The following is a 13,274-nucleotide window of genomic DNA, read 5'->3' on the forward strand; positions in this document are numbered from 1 at the left end:
AAAGGTTAGCAGTGATTGGACCACTAACATAGTGAACACCAGTGCAAATGAGGTAGAATCTGAGGCTAAAATAGGGAAAGAACAAGTTAAGAATTACTTAGACAAGTCAGATGTCTTCAAGTCAGCAGAGCCTGATGAAATACATCAAGAATACTTAAGGAACAGAAGATGAATCTCTGAGCCATTAGTGATTATCTTTCGGCATTCATGGAGGACAGGAGAGATCCCAGAGGGCAAGAAAAAGGTAAATATAGTACCTATTTATAAAAAGGGGAATATGGTCTATAATTCCCTGGGTTGTTCAATCAGCTTAATTTTGGTACTTGGAAAGATAATGGAGCAAATAATCAAACAATCAATTTGTAAGTATCTAGAAGACAATAAGGTGATAAATAACAGTCAACATGGATTTGTCAAGAATAAATCATGTCAGACCAAACTAAAATCCTTCTTTGTGAATGGGAGGGAAGAATTAAATGTGATATATCTCAAATTTAGAAAGGCTTTTGATACTGTCTTACATGTCATTCTCATAAGCAAACTAGGGAAAAGGTACCCTAGATGAACCTACCATATACAGTGGGTGCACAATTGCACCTCAGTGGTTCACAGAGTCAAACTGGAAGGACATATCAACTGGGGTCCTGCAGAGCTCTGTCTTGGGCTCAGTGCAAGTCAATATCTTCACAAATAATTAAGATAATGGCACAGAGAGTATTCTTGTAAAGTTTGCAGAAGACACCAAACTGGGAGGGGCTGTAGGAGCTTTGGAGGACAGGATTAGAATTCAAAATGATCTTGACAAACTGAAGAAATGGTGTGAAATAAATAGGATGAAATTCAATAGGGGCAAATGCAAAGTACTACACATAGGAAGGAATAATCAACTGCACAAATATAAAATAGGAAATGACTGCCTAGGAAGGAGTACCGCAGAAAGGATCTGGGGGTTATAATGGATCACAAACTAAATATGAGTCAACAATGTAATACTATTGCAAAAAAAGTGAATATCATTCTGGGATTTGTTGGCAGGAGTTTTGTAAACAAGACAAGAAAAGTAATTCTTCCACTCTACCCAAAAACTGATAAGGCCTCAGATGGAGTACTGTGTCCAGTTCTGGGCACCCTACTTTGGGAATGATGTGGACAGCAACAAAAATGATTAAAGATCTAGAAAACATGACCTATGAGAAAAAATTGGGTTTGTTTAGTCTGGAGAGGAGAAGACTGAGGGGGTGGGAAACATGATAACAGTCTTCAAGTACATAAAAGGTTGTTTTAAGGAGGAGGATGATAAATTGTTCTCCTTATCCATTGAGGACAGGACAAGGACAAAAAATAATGGGCTTAAATTGCAGCAAGAGAGATTTAGATTAGACATTAGGAACTGTATGGGTAGTGAAGCACAGGAAGAAATTACCAAGGAAGGTTGTGGAATCTGCGTCATTCAAGATTTTTAAGAACAGGTTAGACAAACACCTGTCAGAGACAGTCTAGATAATATTTAGTCTTGCTTCAGTGCAGTGAACTGGACTAGATGACCTACTAAGGTCCCTTCCAGTCCTATATTTCTGTAATTCTAAGCAGTTAGTGGTTCAAAGGGAGGTTTCATCAGAGAATTAAGAACTAAATTCAAATCCCAAGCTGTGGTGGGTTCTTGGCCATTTGGGAAGAGATTTGATAAACTTTGATGAATCTGGAAGTTGCAGGATGAGCAAATGCCAAGAAATCTTCCACAGGAGAATGAAATCCTGTAATGGCCACCATGTGGACTTTAATGGAGCTCAAAGACAGACCTCCTTTCTTCAGAATAAAAAAGTCTTCTAGAACCTCCGAAATGGGAGAGCTGACAGGAAACAGAGGAAAGTAAGTGCACAGACTTTCTGAAGGTAAATTTTCTGTGTGGATTCCCTTCTGCTGTTGATTAGGACTTCTTTAACCTTTCTGGAACAGGAGAGTTCTAACTGAGAGCTGCCTAGGTACCAAGCCTTGAACCACAGAGTGTTCAGGTGGAGGTGACAAATGTTCCCCAAGTCCTGAGTGAGAAGACTGGCCATCAGAAGGAGATTGATGGCCAGCCAGGAGGAGAGGTGAAGCAGATGAGCTCCCCCTCCAAGGAGGAACGCGGCCAAAACTACTGTGACAGTGGGAGGAAGATGGTTGAAGGGAACCCTGAGCAAACCTTCTCCGGACTCTTCAGTCAGTTGAGGGATACTACTACACAGCTGGGAATAGCGAGCTACTTGTTCAGACTGTGTATAAACTGTCCTGGGCAGGCTTGTAAGCAGTGCAGATAAGCCTATTTGGAAGGAGCATGAGGAGCTGCAGGCATGATCTCACAGCGACCTGTGGTCTCAACTGGACTTGTGCAATTAAGTATGTCAGACTGAGAAATCTGTTCTCAGGTAGGTTTTGGATGTCGAGGCATCAAAAGTGGCCCCTTTGAACATTATCAACTGTCAAGGTAAGAGGGAGGACTTTGCAGTATTGAGCTGATGGAGTGCTTGAGGAAGAGAAACTCAGCCTTCTTTACTATGGTTTGTACTTCAATGTAGGAACGCACCTGGGGAAGTCAAATTTGAGATAAGGAAAGACTACTACTCCCCCTGGTGAAGCTGTGAGGTCACTACCACTATAATTTTTGTAAACACTCAGAGAGTGGCAGAGAGTCTGAAAGGGAGGACTCCCTGACCTACATGAATCGTTGGAATCTCTTATGAGAGAGGCGTATCACAACATGAAAATATGCATCTTGATGGTCAAGGGCTGTGAAACAGTTTCCCAGATCCACACATGGAATAATAGCTGCGATTGTGACCATCTTGAATTTTTGTACCTTGATGAAGGTATTCAGCATCCTGAAATTAGAATTGACCTCTACCCGCCCTTCTTTTTTGGGAATCAGGAAGAATTTGGAATAAAATCCCCTTCCTCTGTATTGAGTGGGAACTAGTGTCACGGCTCCTGTGCAAAGGAGGGAGAGACTCTCTTACACAAGTATTGCAAGGCAGTTAGGGAACTGGCTAAAAGGGAGAGGACAATGGGCTGTGCTGAAAGAAAAACTTTCAGGTTTGAGGGAGATTGTAACAGAGTTCACCAAGGATTGGTCCTGGGACCAATCTTATTTAATATTTTAATTAATGACCTTGATACAAAACGTAGAAGTGTGATAATGGAATCTGCTGATGATACAAATTTGGGAGACACTGTCAATACAAAGGAGGATAGGATTATTATGCAGAAAGAATTGGATGACCCTGAGAACTGGCGTAACAGAAATGGGATGAAATTTATTAGCATGTAGTGCAAGATCATGCATTTAGAGACTAAAAAGAAAAATTTCTGCTATAAGCTGGGGGGAGGGAGGCTCATCAGTTGGAAATGACAGAGGAGAAAAACCTGGATTGATTAATTGATCGCTGGAGGACTAGGAGCCACCAATGTAATGTCACTGGGAAAAAGACAAATGTGATCCTACGATACATCGGGTGAAGTATTTCCAGTAGAGAAAAGGAAGTACTAATGACATTATGCAAGCACTGCTAAAACCTAATCTGAAATATTGTGTATAATTCTAGTCATCCACATTTAGGAAAGATGAACTCAAACTGGAACAGGTGCAGAGAAGGGTTATTTACATAGAACATAAGAAATGCCGTACCGGGTCAGACCGAAGGTCCATCTAACCCAGTATCCTGTCTACCGACAGAGGCCAATACCAGGTGCCCCAGAGGGAGTGAACCTAACAGGTAATGATCAAGTGATCTCTCTCCTGCCATCCATCTCCACCCTCTGACAAACAGAGGCTAGGGACACCATTCCTTACCCATCCTGGCTAATAGCCATTAATGGACAGCCTCCATAAATTTATCCAGTTCTTTTTTAAACGCTGTTATAGTCCTAGCCTTCACAACCTCCTCAGGCAAGGAGTTCCACTGGATGATCAGGGGAACGGAGAGCCTATCTTCCAAGAGGAAAGGCAAAGACTGTGGCTTGTTTGGCCTAACAAAATGAAAGCTGAGAGAGGAAAGGATCTGATTGCGCTCTATAAATACATCGGGGAGAAGAGCTATTTAAGCTAAAGTACAATGCTGGCACAAGAACAAATGGGCAAAACTGGCCATGAATAAATTTAAGATGGAAATTAGAAGAAAGATTCTAACCATCAGAGGAATGAGGATCTGGAACAGCCTTCCAATAGGAGTAGTAGGGGCAAATACTCAAACTAGTTTTAAGAAGGAGCTTGATAAATCTGTGAATGGGAGAATATGCCAGGGTTGCCTGCAATAGCAGGGGGCTAGACTCGATGACCCAGACAGTCTCTTCCAGTCCCAGTCCTATATTCCTAATTCACCCTGCATCCAGGGAACCTCAAAGAGTCATCTTAGTGCCTCTGAAGCAAAGTGGACTCAAAAACCCAAGCCTCAAAGGCATTGATGGTGGAATTTACTGCTCTACACCAGAGCCAGAAGGCTTTCAGAAACGCCTGTGCCTAACATCTCCAAGCAGGTGGAGAGCTGAAATCTGCCACAACAGTTACAGTTCAAATAAGGAGCTGCTTTGTTGACCATGATCAGAAAGGAACTGTAAGGAAAGGTTCTCAAGAACATTAGGGCACCAGCAATTGCTCTGTGTACAAGACACACCTACTGATGGCTTAAAGAGCTAAAATCTTTAGAAAACAAAGGAATTTCCACCTAACTCAAACCAGAAGTGCGTGACCCAAGAGTAGAAATCCAGTCAATGTGGTATCTTTAGGGAAATACGCTTTTGGACATGGAAAATAGATACAATAAAAGAATATAGATAATGTTAGACGTTCAAAGATGATGATTTGTGGAACAAACAGTACAGCAGACACTGCTGAGCCTGCATTTCCAAGTCAGGTCTCAACTGTCATACAATACTACCCTAGCAGGCTTGATTCACTTATTCTCAATATATTGTCTTTTTGACCTGCATAGTTTTGCCCACAGTTGTGACAGCAGTAAAGTACCAACTACCGTCATACCATCTGGGGGGGAAAAAAAAATAGGAATTTGGCTGAATTAACTAGGTTACCAGAAGCTAACATAAAAGTGCTTTGTAAACTCCCTAAAAATACCATAAATGACAATCCAAAGGAAATGCACTGTCTTAAGGAATTGCTTTGAAATCTTTAGTGCCATTATTTGAAAGCGGAGCATCTGATAATTACATGAATCAACATCTGTGGCTGAATCAAGATCCTGTTCCCACAACCACTTATCCTTACATTATTCATGATTATTCTTATTAACATCACAGTTTATAGGAGCCACAAATGTATATTCTTCATATCTACAGAAGAATGAAGTAGGTGTTCATCAACAGAACTGTCACTAGGAGATGCTTATAAGAAGAAACACTGATAAAGGTATTCAGAGAAACTCTGGTGTATTATAAAAAGGTAAAATATATATAGCTATTTTATACATATGAAAGGGAGAATCTCTTAATTACACAGATATATAGAACCCATTGATCTGCAAGAGAATAGATAGACTGAGTGACTAACAACTGGGTACCTTAAAATAGCTACCTAGTACAGAAGATTAGGCCAAATAATAGAGGAAAGATGTTTATAAAAATCCCTAATGCCAGTGAATGAAAAAACTAAGAAAAACAAAAGCTGTACGAGGTACTAAGTCTATAGGAATTCCCTACTATTTCCAGAATGATTGAAATGAAACAGAAATTATGAGTTCTAGATTTTTAATCTCCATAGAACTCATATAAGTCAATGGCTCATTTTCCTACCTCTCAACGACATAAAAGTTGTCTCCGTCATCTCCTTGGTCAATGACGTGTTCCTGAGGTTTCACTTTCCTCTCAAACATGGCGTCGAGAACCTGAGACAGCTGCTCCTGGAAGGTTAAAAAACCCGCATTAACATTATTCATTGGAAAAAGACTGGTTCATTCAACTTTTGTTCTGGCAGTGAGTAGTAAGGCACATGGATTTTCATATCCTGAATAGGAATATTTGGGTTATTTTAATATTTGGACATTAAACAGCTTTCAATTTTATTTTAATATTTAGTATCTCAAGGGTTTGCTTGCATTGCATTTTCTGACAAAAATGCTGATTTGTAGTTCAAGCCTGAACAGCTTAATCCACTGCTATGGGTTCAATGCCAAAGATTCTCAGCAAGTGTAAACATATAATGCTCCTTTGATAGAGACATGCTGATCTACATCAGCTGAAGATATGGTTCACTAAATCTATGTCTACATAACAGCGCCATATTTAACCATCACAGTCTCTATCACTGTGCCATTTAATGGCCTTATATGAATGCTGAACTTCTTTCCTATATTTGCAAAAACAGTAGTAGTACTTGTGGCACCTTAGAGACTAACTATATTTGTTATCCTTAAAACCACTGATAATTGACTTTCACTGTAATTGCCGTCCACTATCAGATACGCTAACTTTAACATTTAAACCACAACAGATTCCCAAAATGCAACTCATGAACACCCCTAATCCAGTGTTTATGCTGCTTAATGCATTTTAAAATTTACTACACTAGTTTTACAATATGACTCATTACAGCAGTATCTGTAAGCACCACTATATTAGAAGTGCTGTCTAACTTTTCACCAGAAATCTTATTTTCTCATCTTAAACTCGCCTAGTATTTAAACTGAGAAGACAGTCTCAGCTTGAAAGCTGTTTGTTTTAACCACGTATTTAAAGTATGTGTGTAAAAAAGAGAGAATAGACATTGTAAGCAATAACTTATACTTTACTATAGCTCTCAAGTGCCTTATTTTGGGGGGGTGGGAAGAAGCAGAAAAAAAAAAAAAATTCAAAGTTTGTTGTGATGTGAACGTGTGATCCTGAAATCTCAAAAAAAAAAAAAACATAGGAGGTTAAAATACTGTGCATGCTCACCAACTCCTTTTTAATAAGAATTACTAGCATAGCTGATGCACATGCCCAATACATTACAGCATTTTAAGATTCTACAAAGAATCCTGTGGCACCTTATAGACTAACAGATGCAAGAGTCAGAAAAATAAGGGGCAGCAAAATAAGCAAGCAAAAATAAGCAAGCGAGAGAGAGATCGAGGTTAGATCAATCAGGAGGATGAGGCCCTGTGAGTGCAGTTGAGGAGAGGAAAAGAGGAGGAGAAACTAGTTCTTTGTTTAGTCAGTGTTTTCTGAGTCTTTCTTTAATCCTGAGCTGATGGTGTCTGATTTGCAAGCAGACAGAAAGCTCTGTCTCTTCCTGAAGTCTTTTTTTTTTTTTTGGATTTTTTTGCTGCAGGATGGGCACTGTGTATCCCAGGGAGGCTTCAGTCTTTTCAGGTTTCTGTATTCTTATATATATTATATGTATCCATTTATTTTTTTCCTTTCTTTAGAGACTGTCCAGTTTTGTGGCATATGTACATAGCAGGGGCATATGGGCATTGATATTATATATATTATATATGTATATGTGTGAATGTGATGTGTGTGGGTGTGTGTGATGGGATGTGGTCCTTGTCCTGTGGTGGGTGTGGTGTAGTATGTAGATGACAGAGTTGGCAGTTGTTTTTTGTTTTGGTTGGTGAGCTGAGCTAACTATTGGTGTGGTGTGTGTGGTTTCACACCTCTGCTGCTAGAACAGGGCCTCCTCTCCTGATTGACCTAACCTCGTTATCTCTAGCTTGCTTCTTGCTTGCTTATATTTACCTGCCCTTGCATCTGACGAAGTGGGTATTCACCCACGAAAGCTCATGCTGCAAAACGTCTGTTAGTCTATAAGGTGCCACAGGATTCTTTGCTGCTTTTACAGAACTAGACTAACACGGTTACCTCTCTGATACATAAGATTCTACAAACTCACTCACAAGATATTGTGTAACACAACTGCATTAGTGAAACTATCACTTTTTTTTGCAGGATTCTCTCCCATGACAGAACTCATATTTTGTTCCCCCATGGCTTTAGATGTGGAGACATAATGCAATTAGTTTTCCACAGGCAAGAGTGTTCAGATCTGCAGCATATTAAGGACTTTTGCTAGAAACCTGGATTGGTTTTACTCCAAAATTTACTCTGATTCTTGCAAGAAGTGATCCAAAGGACACTGGCTTCTTAGTCTGATTATGAGTGTTCTGGTAGCGAATTTATGCCTTTTAGAAGATATATTTAAACAGAACAATTGATGTACTGGGCCTACCTTTACTTTGGTTCAACTCAACTGAAATCACTGGCGTTAAACAAGAGATGAATTTGGCCAATTATGTGTACTCCAGTCATGCAAAGTTATATTTGCCTAAAGAATATTTTTTTGACAGGTTAGTAAAACAGATGTCTTAGTGGGTCCCTTGAGAGGTTTCTTCAACACTATTCTGTTAAGGGAAAAACTTCTACAGCCTATGAAAGACGCTGTTATGGTTGTTTTCCCTCAGGACACAAAAGACCGTACCTTATATGGGCCTATAGGAGCTGCATCACTGTTGAATCACAACAAACATTATAGCAAAAATACCAGCTAGCTGACTTCAGTCTATGCTCCCAGCTTATATAAATCCAGATGAAACTGGATTCATTAAGGATAGACAAAGGTAAGACAATATTTGGAGAGTACTTGGAATCACCCATAATGCTAGACCAAAAAAAAATCATTTTTTTGGTTTGTTTCTTTTTTGTTATCACCAGACTCACAGAAAGCCTTTGACAGAATAGAGTGAAGCTTTCTCTTTCAAGTCTCATCCCGTATGAACTTTGGCCTCCAGTTCCTTAAATGGATAACTGCTCTTTACACCAACCCAAAAGCAATTGTGCAAATTAACAGGGTGAAATCTCCCCTATCAGAACTACAAAGAGGGACCAGGCAGAGATGACCCATGTCTCCTTTACTTTTTGCACTGCCCCTGGAGGCTTTTGCACAGAGGATAAGGAACAATGAATCCATCACCGGAATAAAACTTGCAAGAGTATATCACAAAATATCATTATATGCAAATTATGTAATTTTGATATAAATCAAATATTTACCTAAAAGGAGTTGCTAAAGAAATCCAGGAATTTGGGAAGATGTCTGGATTTAAAGAAAATTATGCAAAATCTGAAATGCTAGGTATAAATTTGCTAGACTCTGAAAAGTCACTCCTCCAGAAACATTTGAGTACCATGTAGGAGGTGAGGGATAGCTCAGTGGTTTGAGCATTGGCCTGCTAAACCCAGGGTTGTGAGTTCAATCCTTGAGGGGGCCACTTAGGGATCTAGGGCAAAAATCAGTACTTGGTCCTGCTAGTGAAAGCAGGGGGCTGGACTCAATGACCTTTCAAGGTCCCTTCCAGTTCCAGGAGAGAGGTACATCTCCATTTTGGGGGAGGAAGGGGGGAGAAATAGCTCAGTGGTTTGAGCATTGGCCTGCTAAACCCAGGGTTGTGAGTTCAATCCTTTAGGGGGCCATTTGGGGAACTGGGGTAAAAATCTGGTGATTGGTCCTGCTTTGAGCAGGGTGTTGGACTAGATGACCTCCTGAGGTCCCTTCCAATCCTAATATTCTATGATTCTATGAAATCGGCAACAAATTATATAAATTACCTGGGAATTCAAATTTCAAACAACCTAGAAGAGCTCTATGATTTAAATGTCAAACTACTACTTCAGCAAATAAACAAAGATCTGGAAGGCTGAGGAAAGCATGCAATGTCTTGGTTGAGTCAAAATGAACACTCTGCCAAGCACTTCTTTATTGTTTCAAAATTCTTATGTGATTCTGTGAAGTTTTAGGAAAAAACTAACACCAGTAGGACAATGGAACAGACAATAGCAGGGGATTAGACTACATGACCCTTGTGGTCCTTTCTAATCCTATGTTTCTATGATTCTACCCCAGATAAAACCCTAGCAGGAATACAAAGGATGTTAGAATTATGTGGAATAAGAAGAGACCAAGAGTGAGCACAGATACTTTGTAGAGACCCATTTAACAGAATAGATTTGCTGTTCCAAATATTCTATAGTGCCAGTCAGCTCAAAGCAGTAGTGACGTGAGGGTACTCTTACCCAGGCAAACACTGGCCCTTATGGAACAAGAAAATTGTGGCAGTGAAAATGTCACAAGGCTACAACAGATTAATAAAAAAAATTATGCCCTCCAGAAATTTACACACATTCTTTATCAAAGGCTACTCTATGAGGTTGGGATAGAACTAGAGAAAAATTCTTTTCTGTCGCCAATAGCACCCACTGCTAATAAGCCAGATCTTAACGCAAATTGTGAACTCCAGAGCTTCAAAGATTAGGGGAGTGATGGAATACACATGGTTGGCCAGTTATTCAATAAAGAAACTTTTCTAACTTATTTAAAGATCAAAACTAACTTTAGCTGGGTCCACTCTGCCCTGGTACCAGTACTTTCAAGTCAGGCATTATGTTTCTTGATTTTCCAGAAAACCTGTTTTATATAAAAAACAAACTTTAATAAAGCGATGGTGTCTACTCAATTAGAACACAAACAAAAAATATAACTAACTGATATCAATCTTTGCACACAGCTTTCCTAACCAAAAAGTCTCTATTTATGACATGCTGGGGACAAGGATGCTGATAGACAAATTACCCCAAGAGGGTCTGATCTAGAAAAGACCACTGATCTTAGTTTGTAGCACAATACAAGAAAATTTCTTGAAGATACTGTTTCAATGCTACCTCACATCAGTCACGTTAAAAAATAGAGATTGAATGGGGATAAATGTTGGAAAAGTTGCGATGAAAGAAGAGATTTTATGCATAGATGGTGGACATGTCCAGTCATAAGAGAGTATTGGGATGCCATCTGTAATCCAATATCACAAATTGTTGGAAATGTATTACCAAATGATCCTTTGGTAATCCTCCTATGGCTTCCAAGAGGAAATGAAGAATTAATCCCTTATCTGTTAGTCGCTGCTTGGCTATTAGTAGCCTCTCACTAGAAGAAGGAAAAATAGTCCAACCACAGAAGAATGGTTCAAAAAATATGAGAGGTTGTAGTTCTGGAAAAATGAACATACCAATAATAGACAGGACAGATAGCTACTTAGATATTTGTTTACATTTTATTAAAAGTACATCCATCAGCGCCCTTCCCCAGCCCCATGTTTCTGAATATTAACATTTGATAGATATGCCTGGTCTGTTAAACACATACACTGAGATTTCACTCAACTTAATAAAATCACTAGAAACAACATATTATAGGTGTTGTAATGATGTTCACTCTGTAATATGGTAATACCCTGTTAAACAGATTACTATCTTCTGTAAAATGTCTCTTTAAAAAAAAGGTAACTGTTGTAATGATAGTTTTGTTTCTGATATTTACATGGCAAGAATTTGTAAACTTGTTAAAACTTCCTAAATAAATAGTGTAAAAATAGTTTTACGCTCCCTCAGTCATCACAACAAAGGGCAGAAGAGCAGATTTTTGCCTGACTGTTTTGCAAGATTGGCTTACTTATATTAGACCATTCATTATGTTGAGACCACATACAGAACTGGATACAAGCAGATGCTGCACACACTTTGTAGCCTGGTGCGTATTCTGTAATCATTCTTCCCAGGCTGTTCATATTTTTCAAGGGGATTGAGAAAAAGATGGCAAATGCTATCCACCATTCATATTGCTATTGGAAAGAAGCTTGACTCCTTTTGTAAGGTGCCCTCAGAGGTAATGATGTCCTGTACCATCAGCCTACACATCATGATCATTTTCTTTAGTGTAAACATTGTTCTAGTGTTGGAGCCCTAACAACTGCCATAATTAAGGTTGCTCAGTTAAGAACAGCCATACTGGGCCAGACCAATGATCCATCTAGCCCAGTATCCTGTCTTCCTGCAGTGGCCAAGGCCAGATGCTTCAGAATGAATGAACAGAACAGGAAATCATTGAGTGATCCATCCCGTTGTCCACTCCTAGCTTCTGGCAAACAGAGGCTAGCGCCCCTCAGGGCATGTGGTTGCATCTCTGACCATCTTGGCTAATAACCATTGATGGACCTATCCTCCAGGAACTTACCTAGTACTTTTTTTAACCCTGTTATAGTTTTGCCCTTCACAACATCCCCTGGCAACGAGTTCCACAGGTTGACTGTGCACTGTGTGAAGAAGTACTTCCTTTTGTTTTAAACCTGCTGCCTATTAATTTCATTGGGTGACCCCTAGTTCTTATGTTATCTGAAGGAGTAAATAAGATTTCCTTATTCACTTTCTCCATATCAGTCAAGATTTTATAGACCTCTATCATAACCCTCTTAGTCGTTTCTTTTCGAAGCTGAAAAGTCCCATCTTTTTAATCTCTCCTCATACAGAAGTTGTTCCATAACCCTAATCATTTCTGTAGCCCTTCTGTGTACCTTTTCCAATTCTAATACATCTTTTTTAAGATGGGATGACCAGAACTACATGCAGTATTCAAGGTGTGCGAGTACCATGGTTTTATATAGAGGCACTATGATATTTTCTGTCTTATTATCTACCTCTTTCCTCATGGTTCCTAACATTGTTAGATTTTTTTGACGGCTGCTGCACATTGAGCGCATGTTTTCAGATAACTATCCACAATGGCACCAAGATCTCTTTTTACACCCGATCATTTTGTATGTATAGTTGGGATTATGTTTTCCAATGTGCATTAGTTTGCGTTTATCAACATTGTATTTCACCTGCCATTTTGCTGCCCCGTCAACCAGTTTTGTGATAACCCTTTGTAATTTTTCACAGTCTGCTTTGGACTTAACTATCTTGTATTTTCTGAAAATGTTGCCACCTCACTGTTTATCCTTTTTCCAGATAATTTATGAATATATTGAACAGCACTAGTCCTAGTACAGGCCCTTGGGAGAATACCACTACTTACCTCTCTCCATTCTGAAAACTATTTATTACTACCCTTTGTTTTTTGTCTTAACCAGTTACTGATCCATGAGAGGACCTTCCCTCTTATCCTATGACAACTTACTTCAAGAGCCTTTAGTGAGGGCCCTTGTCAAAGGCTTTTTGAAACTTTAAGTATACTATATCCACTGGTCACCCTTGTCCATGTTTGCTGACCCCTTCAAAGAACAGGAAGGCATGATTCCCCTATACAAAAACCATGTTGACTTTTCCCCAACAATCTGTTCATCTATGTGTCTGATCAATCTATTTTCCTCAGATTCAACTTCCAAGTTCTGAACCATTTTTAGGGAAAAGAGAATCAAGTACACTGGTACAAAGCAGCACTTATTGGCATAAGAACAGCAGCATTAGCAAAATGGGTT

General features: G+C 39.3%; 1 protein-coding gene across 4 annotated transcripts in view; it reads right to left on the reverse strand.

Annotated features, from left to right (window-relative positions):
- PRKAR2A (protein kinase cAMP-dependent type II regulatory subunit alpha) overlaps window positions 1-13,274 on the reverse strand; it is a 131,446-nt gene that overhangs the window by 31,977 nt on the left and 86,195 nt on the right. For all 4 annotated transcript variants that reach the window (XM_039546730.1, XM_039546732.1, XM_039546731.1 and 1 more), the window contains one exon: window positions 5,782-5,888. In XM_039546730.1, the coding sequence (XP_039402664.1) occupies window positions 5,782-5,888 (107 nt within the window). The remainder of the gene's footprint in view (window positions 1-5,781; window positions 5,889-13,274) is intronic.

Source organism: Mauremys reevesii, linkage group 7 (genome assembly GCF_016161935.1).
Source record: "Mauremys reevesii isolate NIE-2019 linkage group 7, ASM1616193v1, whole genome shotgun sequence".
Taxonomy (NCBI): domain Eukaryota; kingdom Metazoa; phylum Chordata; order Testudines; family Geoemydidae; genus Mauremys; species Mauremys reevesii.